At 39.9% G+C, this 23,927-nt stretch overlaps 1 protein-coding gene across 1 annotated transcript in view; it reads right to left on the reverse strand.

Moving 5' to 3' along the window:
- Positions 1-23,927, reverse strand: part of LOC103177637 (polycomb group RING finger protein 3) — a 108,733-nt gene that overhangs the window by 57,580 nt on the left and 27,226 nt on the right. The window contains exon 2 of the mRNA XM_042339140.1: positions 8,096-8,182. Coding sequence (XP_042195074.1) covers positions 8,096-8,182 — 87 coding nt within the window. The remainder of the gene's footprint in view (positions 1-8,095; positions 8,183-23,927) is intronic.

Raw genomic sequence — 23,927 nt, forward strand, 5'->3', positions numbered from 1 at the left:
CCTCTGCTGGTTGAATGTGTATATGTGTATGTACACATTTACAGATTCTCACAAGTTCACTACTTCCTAACCTCAACACATGTTACAGTTAAGTGGACATATGATTATCCTACGTGCAGATATGGGTGCTCATTTTTATGTTTTCCACTCATTTTAGTAGCTGACCTCATAGTTAGCCTAACCAACACAATGATGAGATTGTAACAATAGATATACAACATTAAATGAAAATCAGTTACTGAAAAATGTACTGAGTGTCACGGACAAACAGAATTGACAAAATTAAAGGTGGAGAAAATATCTGGCATACATTATAAAATACAGTAACAGTAATACAAAAATTAAGCCAGGGTGTTATTTCAAAGAAAATCTTTATAATTTCACAAGTAAGTGTTTGAACTGGTTGCTTTTCTTCATTCAACGATCTGATACAGTACATTATGAAGAGACATAGAGAGCCAGAGAAAACACAGAGAAATAAGCAGAGAAAAAAGCAGTGTGGTGTGGAGAGGAAAGGTCTGGCCCAGCGTGTTGTACAGCAGGTTGTTGGTTAGTAATATACATTACCGACAGAGGTTGTTCATTGATAATATACATTACTGACAGAGGTTATTGGTTAGTAACATACATTATATTGTTTGTGATGATAACTTAACATCAGTATTGTTTTCATGTGCACATGTCCAATTAGTGTAGCAGTCATTTAACTTTTTACTGTTTCCCCATCACCGAATAGATCCTCACACGCATTTTCAAATCCTTCACTCTCTGGCAGCTCCCTTCCCCTCCGACCTCCTCACTCCCCAATACATCACCTGCCACCTCCACTTGACTGCTACCGGCCTCCTGCTTGTCTCTCGCACCCTCCGCCCCACCATTGGAGATTGTGCATTCAGCCACTGTGCCCTGAAACTCTGGAATGCTCTCACTCAATCCCTCCACCTTGCCCCGACTCTCCCCTTTTTCAAGTCCCGCCTTAAGACCTTCCTTTTTGACCGTGCTTACAGTCACCCTCCACCAGCGTCAGGCTCCGCCACTGTTAAACACTCTGAGATGCTACCCTGTGTGGAGGGCGCTATATAAGTGCAAGACATTGTTGTTGTTGTGTACTGTAACTCCATCATTTTGAGAATGTGAAACGCTCACAGCTGAAGCTGTGTTTTAGGCTACTTCGTCAGCTCTTATCCAGTAGAAAAAATATATGCCAGGAAGTTTTGATATAGATTACAACAATCAAACAGACAGGCTCTACACATCTTAACTAAATGTAAATTAAATAAAAGGAAGAAAATAGAACTGTCCAGAGAAGCTGGAAAACTGTGCGAATTGTGGGAACAAAATAACTCAGTTTTAATAGTTCTTTTTAATAACTGTGGAAAACTGATTTCCAAATAAAGATTAAATTCAAGAAATTTCTACAATTCTACAGAATCTTGCATTTTAATTGGGCGGAATATCAGGCTAAAATTGGCTAAAATTGGATGGAATTTTGGGTGCTCAATATTTGTCAATGAATGTAAAAGGATTTATAACACACAGTTACAGGCATCCCCGACTATATCCCAGAAAATAATTTCATATAGCACACGTCTCGTCAGCAGGAAAGACATCTCAAAACACTTCCTAGGATATACTGTAAAGTGAAGCGATTTTTAAACATACTTACTTAAAGGTTAAGTTATTTTAAAATTGGTTAGACTGCAAAGCCTATGCATCAATATAAACGATATAAGGTGCTAAATCAAGTGCCTGGATTATTATTATTATAAACCACTTTCTCGATATTTTTGGAAATGGGGTTTGGAATTGAAATCGATGCCCTTGAAACCTGATTTATGCTGAACTTTCAATGTGATTTGAGGAGAAAATAGCACCAAATCGATGCTAACTTTGTAGTATAAATAGACTCTGCAGGCAGGAAGCAACAAACTGTTGAAAGATATTTTTGTCCTGACTGCAAAAATTTGTTTTACGACTAATCTTTGCTGCCTCAGTGAGAAGTACAAAGTCGCAAGTCTCCAAATGAAGAAAGGAGTGTGGCTATTTTGCTGGTGGCTGTATAGAAAACATTTGCACTAACAGCAGACAGGTCAGATTCCTGCTGTTATTCAGTCCACTATCACAGCATTGACACCTCTTGCCAGTATTAACATAGTCATGTTTTGAGATCTAAGTATATTACAATGCCATTACCTAGTCTTCCAGACTTAAACATTCATAAACTCTGAGAGCAGTGATCTTTTAACACATAAATACAAGAAATTTCTTCAATATATTTCAAACCAAAAGAGATTCCCTCTGAATATAAATGGTTAGTCTTAGAAATGGAAGTCTAAGAAATGGACTACATGTCATAAGCCAGTCTTGAACACGTATATAGGAGTCTTGGTAGAATGCGCCCAGTTAAACACAAGCCCATTTTGAACTTGGATCTATAATGCCAGAAGTGTGGAAAGCAATGGCTGATTTCTGATTTGTCAGATTATTGTTAATGTAATTTCCTGTGCTGCACTATAATATAATAATCCTTGCATTTGATATAGGGCTTTTCACGTCTTCTAGACATCTAAAGCGCTTCACAGAATATACTGTAAAGTGAATTGACTGTATATTTGTGGGCGAAATGCGGCAGCCAACTGCACACAGCAGTGTCCCACAAACAGTCGTGGATTGAAGCGATCAATCTTATCATTGCTTTTTTCCATCTTGAGGGATTATTATCAGGTGTGTGGAGTAAGAAAACTTGCCCAAGGTTTCGCCCTGCCGGGAATCTAACCCAGGTCCCTCGCTTGCGAGGCAAGTGCACTAACCACTGAGCTACAGGATATAATGCACTGCACATTATGTGCAGGTATTTCCACAGGCATCATCACAAGTAGCAGAGGCAAAAAGGGGCATGGCAAAAGGGTGGAGCAATGGGATTCAAAGATCTGCCAAGATTTAATAAACTGGTGGAAAATGCTTGATGGGCTCCTCCTATTCCTTATCAACCTGTGCCTAATACCCTCTCTAAATAACTAATGCATCCCTCCAGGGGAAAGTGTGCATTCCATTCCAGACCCAGGGAAAGTTCCATGTGTAGGTGGCATAAATAAGTGGAACACTCAGTCTAATTTGGTTACTCACTTTTGCTGATGATGGGTGTCCACATGTCAGATACCTGGCTACCAAAACAAGATGCATTTACCCAAACTCACCTTTAAAGAACTAGCATTACAGTCAGTTTTTTTTAAAAAAGTTAGGACACTACTGATGGTAATTCATGTGTGTTGTGCAATACATGCAGAAAGAACCACCAATGATATATTCTGCATGCTACATCTGCTCACTATTTGAAGAAATGCCACTGATGGAAATTTCTTTGTGATATGTCAGCAGTGCTTCCTGTGCATTTGTAGCTTCTGAGCTTTAGACCTAGAGGACCATGTCATAATAATAATCCTTGCATTTGATATAGCGCCTTATCACATCTTTGAAACGTCTCAAAGCACGTCCCAGAATATTTGTTTTGCAAACCTATATGGAACTGAATCGGGGCTAGTCTGTCAATCTGCATTGAGATAGAACAGTTACATACACACTTCAATCTAAAACATACTTGTAAAGAGAATCTTGTGATCTCTTCAACTATAAAGGATAGCAGCTGAATTTTGCCAGGCTCAATAGCTTTTGCCCACACAGTAATTTCTATAACTTTCGCAACTTGGCCTTATGTTTTCTTGCAGTCACAATTCGCTCTTGAAGGGTGGTGATTTATTTCAATATTGGTACCACTTTACAATATTTAGGTCAGACACCTTCAGAATGCCTCTTCGTCAAAATTGATCCTTAAACTTGTTTGGCCACTTATTTCTGAGATCACTCATTTATAGGTAATATTTCTTTCTATTGATCTAGTGAGCATCAACCACCTTAGCACTGAGGAGGTCTAGCGGGTAGATGGAGGGAATCAATATCTGATGGAGAAAGTCAACAGATTTGTTTTGCAATATCAAAAACAGTAAATGTCTGTAGTATATCCAATTGAAGGTCCTCACATACAAAGCCCTCCATGGCCTCGCCCCACCCTACCTCTGCGACCTCCTAACCTCCTACCAACCCACCTGTTCCCTTTGCTCAGCCGGCTCCGGCCTGCTCCATGTCTCCCGACCCACCCGCCCCACCATTGGCGTGAGAGCCTTCAGCCACTCTGCCCCCAACCTCTGGAATTCCATCCCCCAGTCACTCCACCTCGCCTCCTCCTTAGCCTCCTTCAAGTCCCGCCTCAAGACCTTCCTCTTCGACCATGCCATCGGCCACCCCCCTTCCCCTCCCCTCCCTTACCCCTCCCAACCCCAGCGCGGATCTGAAATGCTGTACTCTGTCCAGAGTCTTGGGATGTCCTCCTGACGTAAAAGGCGCTCTACAAATGTAATCTTGTTGTTGTTGTTGAAGACTTTAAACATCAAACTTACAATATTTGTATCACTGAATCCTGAGGCACAGAAGATTGTTGTTCACACAAACTGCAATGGGTTACAATCTAAAGGAGGTTAAGGCCAGACTGAGCCTTAATACTTCAGCCAAATCCTCTTCAGTGCATTTTGAAGACCCCAATATATTACTTTATGCCATGATCACTGACTGCTGCTCACACCACAACTATAGTTTTCACTTACACAGTCCTTCATTTCAATCCTATAATAATGTCAAAAGACTAAAAAACACCGAAACATTGTATTTCCAGCAGTACAAAGAGATGACTTTTCAAGACATTTACCCAGTTTAATATTGTGTTCTTGTGGGTAGCGCTATAAAAGATCATAATAATCCTTACAGTTGATATATCGCCTTGCACTTTGAGTGGGTGTTTCAAAGTGTCCACAAACAGCCATTAAAGTGAAATAACCAATTTTGCCTGAGGGGCTGTTGGCCAGGACACGGGTAGAAACTCCCTTCTCTTTACGAATAGTGTTATAGGATCTTTAATATCCACCTGAACAAACAGATGAGATCTGAACTCAGTTTAGTGTCTCATCCAAAGGAGAACACCTTCAACAATGCAGCACTCCCCCAGCACTGCATTTGAGTGTTAGCTTGAACTGTGAGTTTAAAATCCTAATATGGGGCATGAACCTTCGAACTTGGAGATAATGCTATCAACTGAACCAGGCTGACAGCTAATATAAATATTGCTTATAAATCAACAAGCATGGCTTTATGAAAAAAAAACAGATCAAGTCTCTATGAAATTTCCTCTACACATCCATCTTTATAAAATAATATTTAGATAAAGTAGTCCTGCCATTTCATCATTAGCTCGACTACCAATTTTGGATGTTCAATCAGTTTAATGTAAAGAATCTCAAAACAATGTTGCTTTGTCATCATTCTTGGCTACACTATAAAATAAGACAGCAATGAACATACATTTGTTTTCAAGGGTTACAAAATTCTAGTAGAATTATAAAACAATGAATAACTCAGAAACCGGCTTGGATGTTATAGGTCAATATTTTCCCTAATTTTCTAATAAGGTTCACATTTTTTTTAAACACAGGGAGGGAGAAAGAGTTGGTACAGAAGATATAGATCTGAGGAGAGCAGATAAAGAATGAGTGCCAAAGTTGGCAAGAACTGAAATGGCAACTGCCATGCTTAACCAATGGTTCTCCTGATTTGCTTTCCATTTACAAGGGTCAAGCAATAAAAACACATACCTGTACATCTTTAGTTTTAGAAACCCTTAAAAATAGTAAGTGAGACAGTATTGCTGTAGGTTAAGATGAAGTGGTATTTTATGATTGTCAAAGATGATGCAACAACTTCTGAAAGGAGAAAAAAAATTAATTGTGTTGCACTGTCAATAATGATGAATTCAATCACTGGAGAATGAATGTTACTCAGCATACAGCTTTCTTTGATCTTTAGATAAAGGAGAGCTAAGGAACAAACCAAAAGTCAAGGTTGTCCATTGGTTCAGTGACCTTGAGAGAGAGGCCAGGGAGGTTGAGAAGGTCAGAGTCAGAAGTAAGGAGATGTTGACGGGAGCCAAGGAGGATGGCTTCAGTGTTATTCGTATTTACTAACAGAAAATCGTGGCTCATCCAGACCACGATGTCTGACGGGCAAGTGAACAGAACATCAATTGACCTGGATCTTAAGCAAATTTCCTTTTAACACTACTCTTCTGCTGATTCTCACAACATTAAATTTCTCTGTATTAAACAGCATCTGCCTCCATTTGCCCAAATCTAGATGATCTTAATAATAATCCTTGCATTTGATATAGCGCTTTTCACGTCTTCTAGATGTCTCAAAAGTGCTTCACAGAATATGCTGTAAAGTGAATTGACCATATATTTGTGGGCGAAACGCGGCAGTCAATTGCACACAGCAGTGTCTCACAAACAGTCGTGGATTGAAAATGACCTTGGACAAGTTTCCTTACTCCACACGCCTGATAATAATCCCTGCAAAAACAATAATAAATTTCTAAATACTTTCTAGTATACTTCACTTGCTCAGGACTGAGAATCCTCATTTTGTTTCGCTTTCCAGTTCCTCCTTCCCCCAAAACACTTGAGGCCAATCGCAATGCCTCCATCACGACATTAGTTGAGATCACTTAAAACAAACCAATAATAATAATAATCCTTGCATTTGATATAGCGCTTTTCACGTCGGGAGGACGTCCCAATGCGCTTCACAGAACACACTGTAAAGTGAATTGACTGTATATTTGTGGGCGAACGCGGCAGCCAATTGCGCACAGCAATGTCCCACAAACAGTCGTAGATTGAAAATGACCAATTTATTATTGTTTTTGGTTTTGGAGGGATTATTATTAGGCTCTGTGTGGAGTAAGGAAACTTGCCCAAGGTTTCGCCCTGTGCCTGGAATTGAACTCAGGTCTCTCGCTTGCAAAGCGAGTGCTCTAACCACTGAGCTACAGAACTCCACAATAATTCCCTTTTTGTTTTAAACAGAGATGTTATGGAAGGAGTCCAGACAGCCCAAAACTTATATTTCATTGGTGTCTGAACTATTTAAACTTGCTGTGTTTCAGCTTCCAGTTTTTCTTTCAAAAAACTATAGAAATAGTTGAACAAATCCAATTTTTCCCAAGGAAGGTGCACATTTATGTTTTTTTCATGTGGATGGTTGGAACTGAAATCAGGTTGTTTTGCTGACCCGTCCTCTGTGATTTCATAGGCCTCTAAAATGGAGCATGCAGCAATTATTTTGAGGAATACTTGAGGTTGGAAACAGTTGCTCAGTCTACCACTGCACAGCCTGACCATCACCCAGTTGGCATTTTCACCTGACAGCCAATTCCTGTTAGCAGTTTCGTGAGACCGGACATGGTCTCTATGGAAACAGCAAGAACCTGCCCAATTAATGGTGCACTCTATCATTTGCCACTCGTTTCAAACCATTTATAAAAATTATAAATAACTATGAATAAGTATAAATGATCAGAGATGTGATCAGATAAGATGTGTTACAAAGTGGCCCAGTCATACTGTAAATAGCGATAAAGGAGGCAAAGTGTTCAGTTTGGTGTGAATTTACTTTTGCACAATAACAGAATTGGACCATGCCAAACATGAACAGAGTTGCATGTCTCACAAAGTTTATCTATTAAATAGCTCAACAGGTCAGGAAAGTCTATATTCTGTGTTGAACCTATGAGATCTATGTGGCACTCTGGGTGCTACAATTGGCCTCAGTACCCTGGTTAACAGAAGAAAAGACAACACATTTGTTTGGATGGCAGGTGAAGACAGTTTTGGGCTCATCTATTATGCTTTTTCAGTCATACATACATCGAGCCAACACCCTTCAAGGCTCGTTCATGAATAATGAGCCACTTGGGTAGATAGTGGCGGCAGCCTGTGACCCGTAACAAGGTTAGTTGAAAGAAAAACAACTTGAAGAAAGGAGAATAATTATAGGAAATTCAATCATCTAATTGCATTCCCATGAAAATATCATCATATAAAACTCAGTGCTAGCTAAGGAGTCTGGTTTACTTGATAAGAGTAAAAGAAAATTAAAACATTAAGAGTTTTTTTTGAAGGATCCATTTCTTTGGGTTTTATTGGGGACTTGCCTGTGTTGCTCTGACACGGAGTACTGCAGTGTAGTCATGTGATGTGGCCGGTGCAGACCTGAATGCTTGAGGAGTCACGTAAAGCACCTGAATAAGAATAAAAAGAGTTGTTCATTTCCATGTTACAGCACTCGACTTCTGAATCTATTTGCGAACTCAAAAGTATTGTAGGCAAAGCATTTATGACAATTGTTAGATTATATTCTTGTGTTTTTTTTGAATTCCAAAATGTTTCTCATCGTGCACCAAAGTTACTCTGATGATCAATCTCTCCACGTTCACACAGTCTACTCGCATTAAATCTGGATAAAAAGTATTACACAATCTCTTTGGTCCTCGGTACATGAGGCAAATAATCCTGTTAATATTGTTAAAGAAATGACATCGGAATTATTACAAACAAATTAATATATTGCAATGGAATGTAACTGGTATATTGCATGGTTCTGTATTAAAATGAGATAAAGGCCATTCCATTTGCTGTTTTTTCTAACACTTTTTATTTTTACTTTCAATGAATATACATACACATCGAAGATACCACTATCATAATGCATACACTTTGATACATTGCCATCGTATGTGGACAGACATAACTGTTCAAGTGTGGGTGGGTGGGGAACAAGACTATTGAACTCACTGTAAAAAAAACAGGCCAAGTGGAAAGGGGAGGGGATCTGTGGCTTTAGACCATTACTGAAGCTGCTGCTAGCACTCCAACAACAACAACAACAAGATTTCATTTATAGAGCGCCTTTCACGTCGGGAGGACGTCCCGAGGCGCTGTACAGTTGGGTCAGGACCCGAGCAGGGGGGAAATAGTCAGGGTGAGGGGAGGGAAAGGAGGGAGTGAGGAGGGGGTAGAGAGTCGAGAGGGGAGCTGAAGGCTCGGTCAAAGAGAAAGGTCTTGAGACCGGCCTTGAAGGAGGAAAGGGTGGAGGCGGCGAAGGCACTGGGGGTTAGAGTTCCAGAGCCTCGGGGCTGAGAGGCTGAAGGCCCAACCACCGATGGTAGGGCGGCTGGGGCGGGGAATGTGGAGCAGACCGGAGCCGGAGGAACGGAGGGTACGGGCAGGTAGGTAGGGGGATAGTAGGTCAGAGAGGTAGGAGGGAGCGAGGCCGTGAATGGCCTTGTAGGTGAGGATGAGGATCTTGAATTCGATCCTCTGGGGGATGGGGAGCCAGTGGAGGCGAGCGAGGGTGGGAGTGATGTGGTCGTGGTCACTAGGTAGTGAGGGAACATTTGCAGAGTTAGGCTAATCTAAGTACTGTAATCTCAGTTAGGGTTCGATGTGTTCTGCAAACTTGTTTTTAACCAGAATTCAAAGCCCTAAGTGAGTGTTTTTATTTCCCTACTCCCCATTCCCTTATTCGCCCATGCTTAATATTATAATAATCCCCCAAAATAATAATATGGTCACTGTTTGTGGGACACTGCTGTGCGCAATTGGCTGCCGCTTTTCACCCAAAAAATACAGAGTCAATTCACTTTACAGCACTTGACTCAGTGATGTGATAAAGCGCTATATCAAATGATAGGTTTTTTTATTATTTTTAAGCCTGGAGGAACTCCCATGAATAAATCTCATTCATAATAAAAGTACATAAAACCATCTACAGTATAACAAGGAATTTTTAGCGTGCACTAAGGAACATAAATGAATATAAGATCTTATCCCAAAAAAGGGGGTATTTCATGGATTAAAAACAACTTTAATAGTCCTTATGGTAAAGTCAAACAAGAGAGCCCAGCTCAATTGAGCTTTAAAAAAATAATGGAGTGGACTGGGATATATCAGTTGCTGCTAGCAGCAACTTCAGTAACAGTTTAAAGCCACAGATCCTTTGAAGCATTTTGAAATGTTGACAAATGTCATTTGTAACCAAATGAGGCAACCATTTAGATATCAAGGAGTTGAAGCACTAATTTGTCTGGTTGGCCAGAATATTACGAGAATCCCCCATTTCTTTTTGAACGGTGTCATGGCATCTTTAACATCTACCTGAACAAGCGGACAGGACTTTGGTTTAATATCATTAGAAAATAGCAATTCCGTCAATGCAGAGCTCTCCCAGAACTGCACTGAGTATCAAGCCTAACTGATCTTGTCCTAAACCACAACTTTCTGACCCAGAGGTGAGAGCTCTAGCGATTGAGTCATTCTAACACACAAAGTCACTGATGTATTTTCTCAGCCAGTATAATTTTTGAAAAGGATACATTCACTTACGGCTCCTCGGCCTGATTTAGCATAAAAGTAACTCAGAATTAGACTTGGTTGCACCACAGACACATCCATGACAATCAGATGTCAGTTAATAGGTGTAAGGCTGAGCTCAGTTAGTAGAACTTTTTGCCTCTGTGTCAGAAGGTTACAGATTCTTGACCCATATCCAGACTTTGAACTCGTATAGTCCAGGCTAACACTCAATTACAGTGCTGTTCTTTGGATAAGGTATTAAACCAAAGTTCCATCTGCCCATTCAGATCAAAATTAAGAATGAAAACGTTTAACTTCAGAAACAAGTAGAAAATTAATACTATAGTTACCAAAGAGGTAGCAAATAAATTGGCCAGGGAGCAGGGTGGAGGGAAATGATACAACAATAAGCTTTTTTATTATTTTAGTAGGTTAAGGATATTACATTGGGTTCAGTCTACACAGTAATAAAACCAGCCTATGTACTGGAATACATACATCACTGTTATATTGATACTTTTCAGGGTTACAGTGAGCAAGGTGAAAATTTATAAAACAATGGTGACATTTAGATGCTGAGATAAAGAGTTACAAATCAAACCGTGATATTGTGGAAATTAAAAGACTGTCCTCTACATTCTTGCTACTGAAAAGTTAGATGGCATGATCGAGAATATTTGGATCAGAAAAAACCTACTATACTATAATTTTTTGCAGAAACCAGAATGTTGGCAATGATTTTTTAGTCTTGGTATCAATGTTGGCTCAGATTGTAGTTTTTTTTAAATAGTTATTTTTAGAAAGTGAACTAGAGTGAGTAGTAAGAGCTCAGAGCCCGATGCAGAAAGCTAAGACATAATGTCTCAGTGTACCAGTCTAGAGATGAAACAGAGACATAATTAGAAAGTTGCCATGGACTGACTACATCTATAAACATCAACAGATCAGCAAAAACATCCAGTCAATGTGGACCCACAAAGGAATTGTAATCGATGATCCTCAGACAAAAATAGAATTTAGAACATTTTATATAAATCTATACAAGCATGAATCTATAGTATCCACTGATGATATATAAATATCTAGTTAATCAACCGCTTCCAGATTAGATTCTCGAATCTCACCAATTCTATAAAAAGCTCCACCCATAATTAAAATGCAAAATACCACCCATAATTATCCTGTCTACAGCACAAAGCAGTCAAACGCATGATTAGAATGCTGACATTTTTAAGATGTGAGCAAAAGCAACCATTTCCAAGCAATTTTTTCAACAGCCAGCATATGATCCTCTGAAGTGTGCCTACTACAGATCTATATCTGGGAATCCAAACATCTGGCTAAAATACTAGCATTACACCTCAATATCCAAGTCCCTAAACTAGTGCAGTCATCAGACAAACCCGGTCTGTGGGACATATAGTACTTGTCAGTGACAGTGTCTCTTCAACATCCTCCACCACACTCGAACTCCATAGTTCCTCATCTACATTCCCATCACTCCAGTTCTCATTAGGCTCCACTGGCTCCCAATTTACCTTTCCATGACCCTTCAAATTATAAAACACCTTAATCCTCTCTCTTCTCAATCTTAATTGAAACCAGTAAAAAGAAGCATGCCAGTTTTCCATAGCGGTCCTGGAAACCAGATGGGTTTACTTCCTGCAGTCCAGCTCAGGAGTCCTGTAGCTCAATGGTTAGAGCACTCGCTTTGCAAGCGAGAGACCTGAGTTCAATTCCCGGCAGAGGGCGAAACCTTGGGCAAGTTTCCTTACTCCACACAGAGCCTAATAATAATCCCTCCAAAACCAAAAACAATAATAAATTGATCATTTTCAATCTACGACTGTTTGTGGGACATTGCTGTGCGCAATTGGCTGCCGCATTCGCCCACAAATATACAGTCAATTCACTTTACAGTGTGTTCTGTGAAGCGCTTTGGGACGTCCTCCCGACGTGAAAAGCGCTATATCAAATGCAAGGATTATTATTAGGATTATTATTATGTAGGCAAATATAAATGGGCCATTTGTTCCTGGCTCAAAAACAGGGTAATTAAGCTTATATCTGTAAGATTATATCTGTACATGTGTCCGTGACTTGGAATTTAGTGACACCCTAAACAACTCACCACCCCCCACCCCAACCCATTCAGAGGCCCTCCTGCTTGGCTCCCGCAAGCGTCTCCTCACCTCACTCGCTGACACCCGTACTATTCATGGTTGCACTCTACGCCTCAATGAGCCCAATACGGAACCTCGGTGTCCTATTCGACCCTCAGCTATCCTTCAAACCGCACAATCATCCCATGACCCGTTCCACCTTTCCCACCTCCGCAACATTGCCCACCTCCGCCATATAGTATCCACTATACTATATAGTGTCACTGCAGATGCTGAGACCCTTATCCATGTTTTCATTGCATCTCGGCTTGACTGCACCAACTGCCTGCTCACTGGACTTCCCAACTCTTCCCTCCACAACCTGAGGAATATTCAGAACTCTGCAGCTCGTGTCCTCTCCCACACTAGGCTCTTCAAACCGATCATTCCCATCCTTCCCCGGCTTCACTGGCACCCCATCCTTCAGAGAATCGAATTCAAAAACCCTTGTTCTCTCCTACCTCTGCGACCTCCAAAACCCAAATCAGCTTGTCCGCTCCCTCTGATGAGCGGACACTGGCCTGCTTCAGGTCCTCCACACTTCCCGCCCCACCATTGGCAGTTGGGCATTCAGCATTTCTGCCCTGACATCCCACAATCCCTTCGGCTCACACCCTCTCTTGCCTCCTTCACGTCCCGTCTAAAGATCTTCATCTTTGACCGTGCCTTTGACCACCCTCCCAGCCCCACTGCCCCTGCCCTCCACCCCTCCTGACCCCAATTCCCAGCTCAGGTCCAAAATCAGCCGCTGGGACGTCTTTCCAATGTGAAGGGCATTATACAAGTGTAATTTGTTGTTGTTGTAATAATTATGTATTTGTAGAAGAATGCAGCTGTCAATTTGCTCACAGTAATAATAATAATAATAATCCTTGCATTTGATATAGCGCTTTTCACGTCGGGAGGATGTCCCAAAGCGCTTCACAGAACATACTGTAAAGTGAATTAACTGTATATTTGTGGGCGAACGCGGCAGCCAATTGCGCACAGCAATGTCCCACAAACAGTCGTAGATTGAAAATGACCAATTTATTATTGTTTTTGGTTTTGGAGGGATTATTATTATTAGGTGTGTGGAGTAAGGAAACTTGCCCAAGGTTTCGCCCTGTCTGGAATTGAACTCAGGTCTCTCGCTTGCAAAGCGAGTGCTCTAACCACTGAGCTACAGGACTCCACAATGTCGCACAAACAAACCATGACCAATTTGCATAGTGCTATGAGATCTTTAATGTTCATCCGAAGAGGCAAATGGAACCTTAAAACATTTGCTATAGCTCCTTTCATGTCAGAAGGAATGACCCAAAAAGCTTCACAGGATAATAGTGTAAAGTGTAGTGACTGTGCGTTTTGTCGGCTGACTCGGCAGTCATTTAGCACACAGCAAAATCCCACAAACAACCATGAATTGAATGATCAATTTTATTTGGGGGGGAATTGTTGGTCAAGACACAGGGAGAAACTCCCTTCGGTTTTTGAAAAGTGCCATAGGATTGATAATGTCTACTTAAAATGATTGGCATGTATCTGATTCACTCCAATTTATGGAATTTATTAAGCACCAAATGCTCTAACTCTGATAATTTTGCTAAAGTTTTCTTATGCTATGAACTGACAATGTGAATCAGTGTGAATCAAGTTCCTGTGTGGAGGCAACTCTTATTCAACCTTTATTCAAAATGTGCAGTTCCCACACATCTTGTGAAAGTCAAACAAGGTAATAATATGAATTTCACTAAACAATGAAATGTTTAGTCCCTTCACATTTATTGTTGCATAAACAGAACCAAGTGGATTTAGAGACACTGCATTCATGCCTTATGGGCATTAGAAATACTTCATAAAACATTTTGAAGAAGTCTGCCAACAGCAATTCAGTTCTCACTATTGTTTTGATTTAATGAGCAAGAGCCAATCGCTCCCACCCATTTAACTGGCACATAGAATCCAGCAGCAATATATGCAAGTACCTTCTGTTCATAAACATTTGATGCAATGAGCAGCCTTCCTTTAACAGATGTTAGCATCTATTTATGGAATGTGGAGTCCTGTAGCGTAGTGGTTACGCACTCAGCTCGCAAACGAGAGGACCTGGGTTCGATTTCCAGGCAGGGCGAAATGTTGGACAAGTTTCCTTACTCTATACACCTCTATTTACCTAGCAGTAAGCAGGAACCCGGTTGTTAATCGATTGGCAGATCACTTTTCCGGGGATAATAAACCCTTCAAAAAAAATCATAATAATTTGGTCACTCAATCCATGACTGTTTGTGGGACACTGCTGTGCACAATTGGCTGCAGCATTTCGCCCACAAAATACAGTCAATTCACTTTCCAGTATATTCTGTGAAGCGCTTCGAGACAGCTCGAAGACGTGATAAGGTGCTATATCAAATGCAAGGATTATTATTATTATTATTTGCAGCATTTACAGCATTTATTTGCAAAGTCAAGGCTTTGTGAGCAGATAACACTCATTTAAGGTTCAGACTATTCTTATTATCCTAAGGACTTACATTTGCATTATCTTTACTGACTGCTTTTGTTTTCCTATTCTCTCTTCATTATTGCAGTCGGTAACTACTTACGAAAGGTCAAGCATCAAGGATCCGGGAAAAGAAAGAAGAGGAAAATAAAATTAGTCAGCTTGGCTCAGTTAGGAGCACTCTCACCTCTGAATCACAGAATATGTTTTAAGTGTTATGGGTTCAAGCTCCACCTCAGGACTTGGAACACAAATAGTCAAAGCTACACTTCAGTGCAGGTTAGGGGTGTCCTGCTGTTTTGAAGACGGATTCCTTCGGATGAGAGTTAAGCCAAGGTCTCATCTACTTGTTCAACTAAACGTTAAAAATCCCATGGCACTATTCAAAAATATAAGGGAGTTTCTCCCGGTGTCCTGTCCAATAAAATTGGTCACTCACTTCATGGCTGTTTGTGGGGCATTGACCCATGCAAGTTGGCTGCCACGATTGCCCACAAAACACAGTCACTACACTTTACAGTAGTGAAGCTCTTTGGGATACTCTCTCAATGTGAAAGGCGTTCTACCAAAAATAAAAGATTAAAAGATTAAGATTAGGACTGTAAGCACAATTTCAGGCAGGATTTAAGGAGAGAAGGGGTGAGATGGATGTCCTCCTGACAAGAAAGGCGCTATACAAATGTAATTTTGTTGTTGTTGTTGTAGTAGAGGGAGTTTTAGACATTAAGGGTATAGATACTACTTGCATGAAGAGCGATATATTTTCCTTTGTGCCCTCCACTCTACCATCGGCGGCTGTGCTTTCAGCCACTATATCTCAAAACTTTGGAACTCACTCCCTCAATCCCTCCACCTTGCCTCCTCCTTCACCATCTTCAAATCATGCCTGAAGACCTTCCTCTTTGACAGTGCTTACGGTTATCTTACCCCTGTCTCTGGCTTGCCGTTAGGCTCCACCACTGTTAAGCACTCCAAGTCGCTATCCTGCGTGAAGGGCGCTATATAAATGCAAGTAGTTGTTATAGAAATGTAAGCTATTGTTGTACTCGTAGTAGTAGCTGAAGACGCAGCCACCAACTTTTGCACAGAAGAACATTTCATGCACAGCAAGAGCAGGATAGGAAATCACAGTGATGGGAATATGCTAGGGAATAAAGGGATTTATAGGTGAGATTGAGGACCTTTAAATCAATCCGTTAGGAAACAGGAATCTGGCAAGGACTGAGATGATGGGCACGCGGACTTTGGTGTCGTGGAGTTTGATCGTCTGGAGCACATGGATGGTGGAACTAGGGAGATTGGTGAAGAAAGCATTTGAAAAATCTATTTGGGGGCTAACAACAACTTGCATGAGAGAGAAAGAGAGAGAGAGAGAGAGATGAAGAGAGAAGAGAGATATTTGCTCATGTGATATTTGCATATGCTTTGTAAGTTAATTTGTCCATTTCAGCTAATTAAAGAAGTGCAATTATTTTTGCAGCGGAGGTACTATGGCTAATGGAGCACAGAACATGTGATGGGTGACACGGGAGTTTGTACTTAACGTTTTCATGAAGAAAACAACACAAGATGTGGTACAGAGTAGCTCTTTGGAGTTTGAAAGTGTTAGATAGCAAATTTATCAATCTCAATTTTTAATATGAGGGGTGTGGGCTATTATCAACTCAGAGGTAATTTTTCAATCACCACCGCAAATGTTTGAGCATTTTAGAGGCTACTCAGAGGGTTTCTGATCATAAGGGCTTTTTGGCTTGGTAAGGCTTGCATTTTGTGCAGCGTGTAGGTAGCAGTAGCTCTCCATCAAGGATAGCTTGTGAAGCCTATGGGATACGTTACAGCTGGAAGGGAAAACTGAGCCAGTAGCAATTTCTTTGTGCAGATGTAAGAGTTTTGTTAATACACGAATGAGAAAAACGGATTATGTACCAGTGATCCTGGGAATCTGAAAGAGCTTTCATATAATGCAAACATATGACAGTTTTATGCTTTTTATGCCTAAATATTACTAAACCACAGAACTTCTGGCAATTTTATCCCATATATTGTAATTCTTACATTTCCCTTCAACATAGAAACATAGTCCTGCTGTCTTTCAGTTCAAGAAATTGCAGTGAAGTCCCCTACCTACAAACTTTCAGTATTGTGTATGTAGATGATGAAACCTTGATGAATATCCGTGATAGTTGATAACTAATCTACATTAACACTAAATTATCCAGTGGTAGAAATTAGGGAGGGATCTGGAGGAGGGGAAGGACTACAACAAGCTTCCTTGTATTTATCTTGTGTAAATCAAGTAGCATTATAACAGGGACCAAGTATAGCTGATAAATAAGTTGAATTCTTTAAAGCCAAAGACAAGTAAGGAAAATAAACAATTAGGAAAGACTATGGCTATCCATATGGCCAATCCCAAAGTGAAATAAATGCAATGCAATAGTTAATAATCTTACACTAAATAAACTTTAGAACATCTGGTCTGCGAAACAAAACAAAAATTGTATTTGCCAAACATTACAAAAGCAATCTACACCATGGAATTGAGAGCATGCCAAAAAGAAAAGTCGAACAAACTCACAAACAAATTCTTAGATTCCCCATCTATCCTTCGGATGAGATTTTAAACCAAGTCTGCCTGTTCAGGTGGACATTAAAGATCCCAAGGCACTATTCAAAAGGAGAAGAGTTTCTCCTGGTGTCCTGGCCAACAGTCTCCCAGATAAAATTGTTCATTCACTACATGGTTGTTTGTTGGATCCTGATTTGTACAAATTAGCTGCCGTGTTTGCTTACAAAATGGTCACTATACTTTACAGTAAATCATCTGAAATGCGTCAAAACATTTGACGATGTGATAAGCACTATAGTAAACGCAAGGATTACTATTATTACAAAACAACAACTTGCATTTATAATATCCTTCACACAGGTAGAGTTTTGGAGCGCTTAACCTGATATATTAATCTCATTACTTGATAAGTATTTTGTATTACTGGGCTCTGACCAGTTTGTTTTTACAGTAAATTGCAACATCATATTTATGTAAAAACAAACAGTAGAAGTAGAATAGACAACCCAGAGAAGCAGTTGTCAAAATCAAGAGTGAATTAGAATTGCTTACAAAACAATTCTAGTGAGAGTTAAAATAGTTAGTTCATCTAGGTATTTTATATTTAATATCGGGACCAACCAGACGGTTGACCTACAAAGACCAACCAGATGGTTGACATGAAAGACCTACAAAGGTCTTTCAGTGCTTTACATTCATATGTTCCTTCGATGTATTGAGGTTCAAACATAATAAGAAGATGATACTCCTTCCATAGTGCCTTATCACAATGTCAAGACACCACAAAACTCTCCACTGAATATACTGTAAAGTGATTTGACTTTGTGTTCTGTGGGTGAAAACATTCAAACATTCAACAATGGACAAGGCACTATAATAAATGCAAGGATTATTATTGTTATTTAAAGCAACCCTGTTTTATATTGCGCACTTCACGCAGGTAGCTTCTCGGAGCGCTGAAACCGGTTTGGTCCTGAACTTAATCACTGCAACGAATATGTCAAAAATTTCTACTCCCAATCAATTTGATAAACATTGGAAGCATAAGGAAGTATTCAAAGATTTATTTGGAATGTTCAAGTTTCCTGTTGATTGAGCTGAAAAGCTTCAGATAGATAAACCTGACATTCAATAAAAACAGAATGGGATTGTAGGAGGTCCAACGTGATCCAAAAGCAGAACTTGAGATTTTGAATGGAATACAATTTGGTTGATCGCATCTAGAACTTTGAGACTGTGACAAATTGAAAATAATATTAGATGCACAATTGGGATATTTAGAACAACATCAACAACAAAATTACATCTGTAAAGCACCTTTCACGTCAGAAGGACGTCCCAAGGCACTGAAAAGTTGGGGATCAGGACCTGAGAGTGGGGAGGCAGGGTTGGGATGAGGGAGGGCAGAAGGGGTAGAAGGGCGGCTGAAGGCACAGTCAAAAAGGAGTCTTGAATCGCGCCTTGAAGGAGGCAAGAGAGGGAGCATGGTGAAGGGATTGTGGGATGAAGTTCCAAAGGGTGGGGGCAGAGAGGCTGAAAGCCCAGCCACCGATAGTAGGGTGGGTCGGATGGGAGACATGGAACAGCCTGCTGAGCAGAGGAAGTGAACAGGTTGATAGGGAGTCAGCAGGTCAGAGAGGTAGGAGGGGGCAAGGCCGTAGAGAGCCTTGAAAGTGACGACGAGAATTTTGAATTCTATAATAATAATAATAATCCTTGCATTTGATATAGCGCTTTTCACGTCGGGAGGACGTCCCAAAGCGCTTCACAGAACACACTGTAAAGTGAATTGACTGTATATTTGTGGGCGAACACAGCAGCCAATTGCGCACAGCAATGTCCCACAAACAGTCGTAGATTGAAAATGACAATTTTATTATTGTTTGTGGTTTTGGAGGGATTATTATTGTGGAATCACACCCCAGCTAGAGGAGTAGAAAGGCATATTATGAATCATTGTGAAACGTTAACAACAAGTCGAAATGTGTATTTAGATTTAACACAATTGATTTAACACAAAGTCAGCTGAATCCTCTGAAGGATGGGAAGCCAGTGGAGCCGGGAGAGGGTGGGAGTGATGGGGTCACGGAGCCTTGTGCGCGAGAGTACATGAGCTGCAGAGCTGAAGAAGATAAATATTGAAGTGTAATTTACAAGAATACAGACCCCCAAAAATCCATCTTGGAACATTTGCTTGAAGTGTACTACTGGTGTGGATTCACAGAATAATAATCCTTACATTAGGCATAGTGTCTTTCACATCTCAAAGCACTTCCCAAGGTATATTGTAAAGTGCAGTGATTGTATATTTTGTAGGTGAAATGCAGCAGCCAGGAATCCGCAGCCAATTTGTACACAGTAATGTTCCACAAACAGCCATTAAGTGAAGACTTTTTTTTAAATTTAATGGGAAATGTTCACCGGGACACCAGGAAAAATTCCTTTCTCTTTTTGAATTTGTCATGGGATCTTTAACTTTAACTTCCACTTGAATAGGCCGACAGGACCATGGTTTAATGTCTCAACAGCTCCATCAATGTAGCACAACCCCAGCACTGCACTGGAATGTCAGCCTAGACTATATGAGTTCAAAGTCCCAACTTGGTGCTTGAACTACAACCTTCTGACTCAGAGGCAAGAGTGCTACCAATTGAGCCAGACTGACACAAGAGTGATTCTGATCTTTGGTAGTGGTAAAGAATTCAATTGATATGGAGACCATTTCCCACTCATCTGGCTACCAATGGGAGAATACATTACTGGAAAACATTAATTCAAAATAATAGCTTTAGAGAGAATCTGAAACTTGGTTGAACTTGGAAATGTGTTGTGAAATCCTATGGATGAAGACATCTATGACTTTAAAAATTACTCGAAAACTCAAAGGGGAAAGAAAACAAAGGTCTGGACCTGTGCAGGAATTCAGAGTGATTCTCCAGTACAGTTGAGTAATGAATTTAATAAACAGGTTTTATAATTTGCCATTCGTAATTTTATTATATTCTGTTTTGTAAATATGTTTAGCATGGCGAACAGCCTAAAGGGCAGAAGAGGCTAGGTGAACAGACTGTTCAGATTTCATTATTATGCTCAGAAAGAGATGAATATGTGACTAACCAGAAAGGCAGCAGGGGGAGATTATGCCAGCAACTCGACAGAAATCTAGATAGCTATTTAGTGATGCAAACGATTGATAAACAACAAGTACAGATTATGTTTAAACTTTGGGACCCACCAGGCAGACTGCAACAGTCTCTTCCACTCCTGTACATCTTAAATTCTTTCTGTGCCTGTGGTTCCTTGCAGGAGACGGGGGTTATACTCAAAATATTGATTTCAAGCTCTGGATATATGAATGTGCGGTTATGGGGATAGGGTGAGGCAATGGGATTCAATGGACAGAATACTTTGACAGCTAGCGCAAATTAAATGGACCAAATTACCTCCTTCTGCATTGAAACAATCTATGATTTTAAAGTCAGCAGAAATTAGTTTCAGCCACTTCTTATCCTCATAATCACACATTCATATATCCGCGGCTTGGAATCCAACTTGACTGGTTTGCAGAGAGGTAAGCAGCTGCTCCTCAAACTCCACATCTCCAACTGGTGAAACCATCGCTCAATGGGTGTTTCCGAGCTGTGGCGAGGAAGATGGTGCCAATGCTCTCACGCATTTCATGCTGAGCTGTGTTACCGACCAGAAAACTCCCAGGGAGTTCCTGGTACCTGCCATGAATATAAACCAAACAGATAGTCTTAGCACTAAGACAACGACACTTCATGGTGAATCAAAGCTCTATTGCGAACTAGATTGTTTAATACAAGCTTCAATGAACTTTAAACCTACATCCTTTATCCTCCGATTCAACAAGGATCCAAAACCCCTGAATCAACTCGTCAATGAATAAATAAGTCAAAGAAAAAATTTCTCCCATTATACTTGGAAGTAATTAAGAATTAATTAAGGCAGCAAATAAAGCATATCTGAATTAATTCACAACTCATGTGAATCCTTGTCTAGTGATTAGTGATACTGGGGATAGAATTACTAATAGTATAATGAAACCACTGACAATCTGTTAAATACTAAATTAAATAATTTACATCACTATTTAAAACAGAGGTTAAGTGGACTGCAACGGCTGCTAACATGTTGCAAAGCCATCAGTATTCTAACACAGAAAAGCCAACTAAACACCAAGACATTGTGGCCTTTCTGGCAATCAGAGGAAAGTGGGCAGGTGCACAATTAAAATTAGCTTCTTTGAAGAAAATAAGCCAAAGTATGTTCATAGTCAATCAAAAGAATAATACTTGAAAGAGACATCTCGTTCATTCAAGTAAAATGTCAATTTGGAAGGGAAGGGAACATGATGTCTCTTTGTTGTATCTACATTCCTGGAGGTGCCGACTTGAAAATTACTATCTCTGCATTTCTTGCAAAATCTCCAATTATATTTAAAATAACTGCTACTTCTTTTAAAATACTGGATACATACAGCTCAAAACACAGGAACTCTTTATTCATTTTCAACTGATACCTTTTTTTCCCTGAGGCAATCAGAATAGACTACATAAACCCAGTTAAAAAGTCCCTCAGTGTAAACCTTGACAGTGTTCATAATTGTTTTACCAAGTTAAATTTCAGCCGCAGACACTCTAAGGTCAAGCGCCTTGGCTCTTGCCAACACGAGCCATGCCTCCCTGCATTTAGATAACTGGAATGGTTCTCTCCAGGGGGAGAGTTGACAATCCATTGCAGCCAAACAGAAACCACTAACATTGTGGAAATATGTGCTTGGTTTGGGGACTCTTAAGACACCGGCTGACCAACAATAAAAATCACCAAATCTTTATCACAAAATGACATAAAGAAATTAAAAATTAGTCCAACATTAACACTAATTGAACCACTTTATGACTTCAAACAGTATAAGGAAAAATTTTAAATATGGCCCGGAGGTACATGTGCAATGCACTGACTCACTCAATCACCATTACAATCACAATACAGGAGCAGCACACTGAAATCTAATGAACATTTGGAGAAAGAGCAGTCAAAGACTCCAATCTTGGTATACTAAATATTTATTTGGCTTTTCCCTATCAGAGAAAGATGGCTCTACAGAGGATAGGGCGCAAAAATAAATTCAAGCACTTTACAGAGATTAATTGGAAATGAAGTGGATGTTATGTGGGCAAAGCTGGCAGCTAATTTGGCCTGAAAATTCCTACCATAAACAATTAAATGAGCAGCCAATTTATTTGAATCTAGGGTAAATTTGGATGAGAAACAAACATAACCCAGAATAACTGTGAGAAAAACATATTTAGGTTGCAGGCTAAAATAATTTGGTCACTGTAAACTTCTTACCAAAGAGCTTCTTACCAAAAGAAGTGATCCATCCAGGATGGGCGGGGGAGAGGGATCAGGGGGAAGAGAGGTCATACCCGCAAATGACAGTGGGAGTGAAATGTTGGCAATGATCACAGTTCAGGGACAATTCAAATCAAAAACCGAAGACTAATTCTTCATCCATACATTTTACTCCTAGAAAGCACATCAATGAAATCGTATTCAGTTACAGCAGTTTGGGGCTTCAAAATAATAATAATCCTTGCATTTGATAAAGCGCCTTATCATGTCTTCGAGACATCTCAAAGCGCTTTACAGAATATACTGTAAAGTGTAGTTACTGTGTGTGTTTTGTGGGTGAAACTCAGTAGCCAATTGCACACAGTAGTGTCCCACAAACATTCGTGAATTGAGCGAAATTATTATTTTTTAAAAAAATTTTTTTAGAAAATATATCAAAGTATTGGAGACCCATTGGAAAGCACTCAGGATAAAAACAACAAGGTCATCGAGCTTTGCATAAAGGATGCTTAAATGAAGGAGAAGGTATAGGAGGAGTGATGGCTCGTGTGGAGTAAAAACACTCATACATTCTAGTTGGAACGAAGGGCTATTGCTCTCTTACTATATGTATGTAATGCAGATCCTTAAATACTACAATTAATGGAATGCAAGTATAAACAAGTTATTAACTTGAACATTGACTGCAGAACTAGACACAAATGTTACGATCGCCATTGAGAGTAAAAAATCAAACACATAAAATTCCTAATTTTTATGTTAAGACTATTGTCTTAACATGTTAAGATTGTTTGGAATTTTGGAAAACAATCTTGGGTTGAGTGGCTTTATTCTTGATTTGTTGTTGATTCATTATCAGTGAACAAAATGCCTTCAGAGTCTGAATTTAAATCTTCCAAATGAAAACTAAATTTAGTTAGTCTGGAAGAACATCTGATTGGGAATAGACTAAAAATGACAGAGATTGTCTCAAAGATCATCAAACGTGACATTTAATCTGCTTGAATCTTAGAACTGATAATTACATATTTTACCCTGTA

This window comes from Callorhinchus milii, unplaced genomic scaffold (genome assembly GCF_018977255.1).
Source record: "Callorhinchus milii isolate IMCB2004 unplaced genomic scaffold, IMCB_Cmil_1.0 Scaffold1, whole genome shotgun sequence".
NCBI lineage: Eukaryota > Metazoa > Chordata > Chondrichthyes > Chimaeriformes > Callorhinchidae > Callorhinchus > Callorhinchus milii.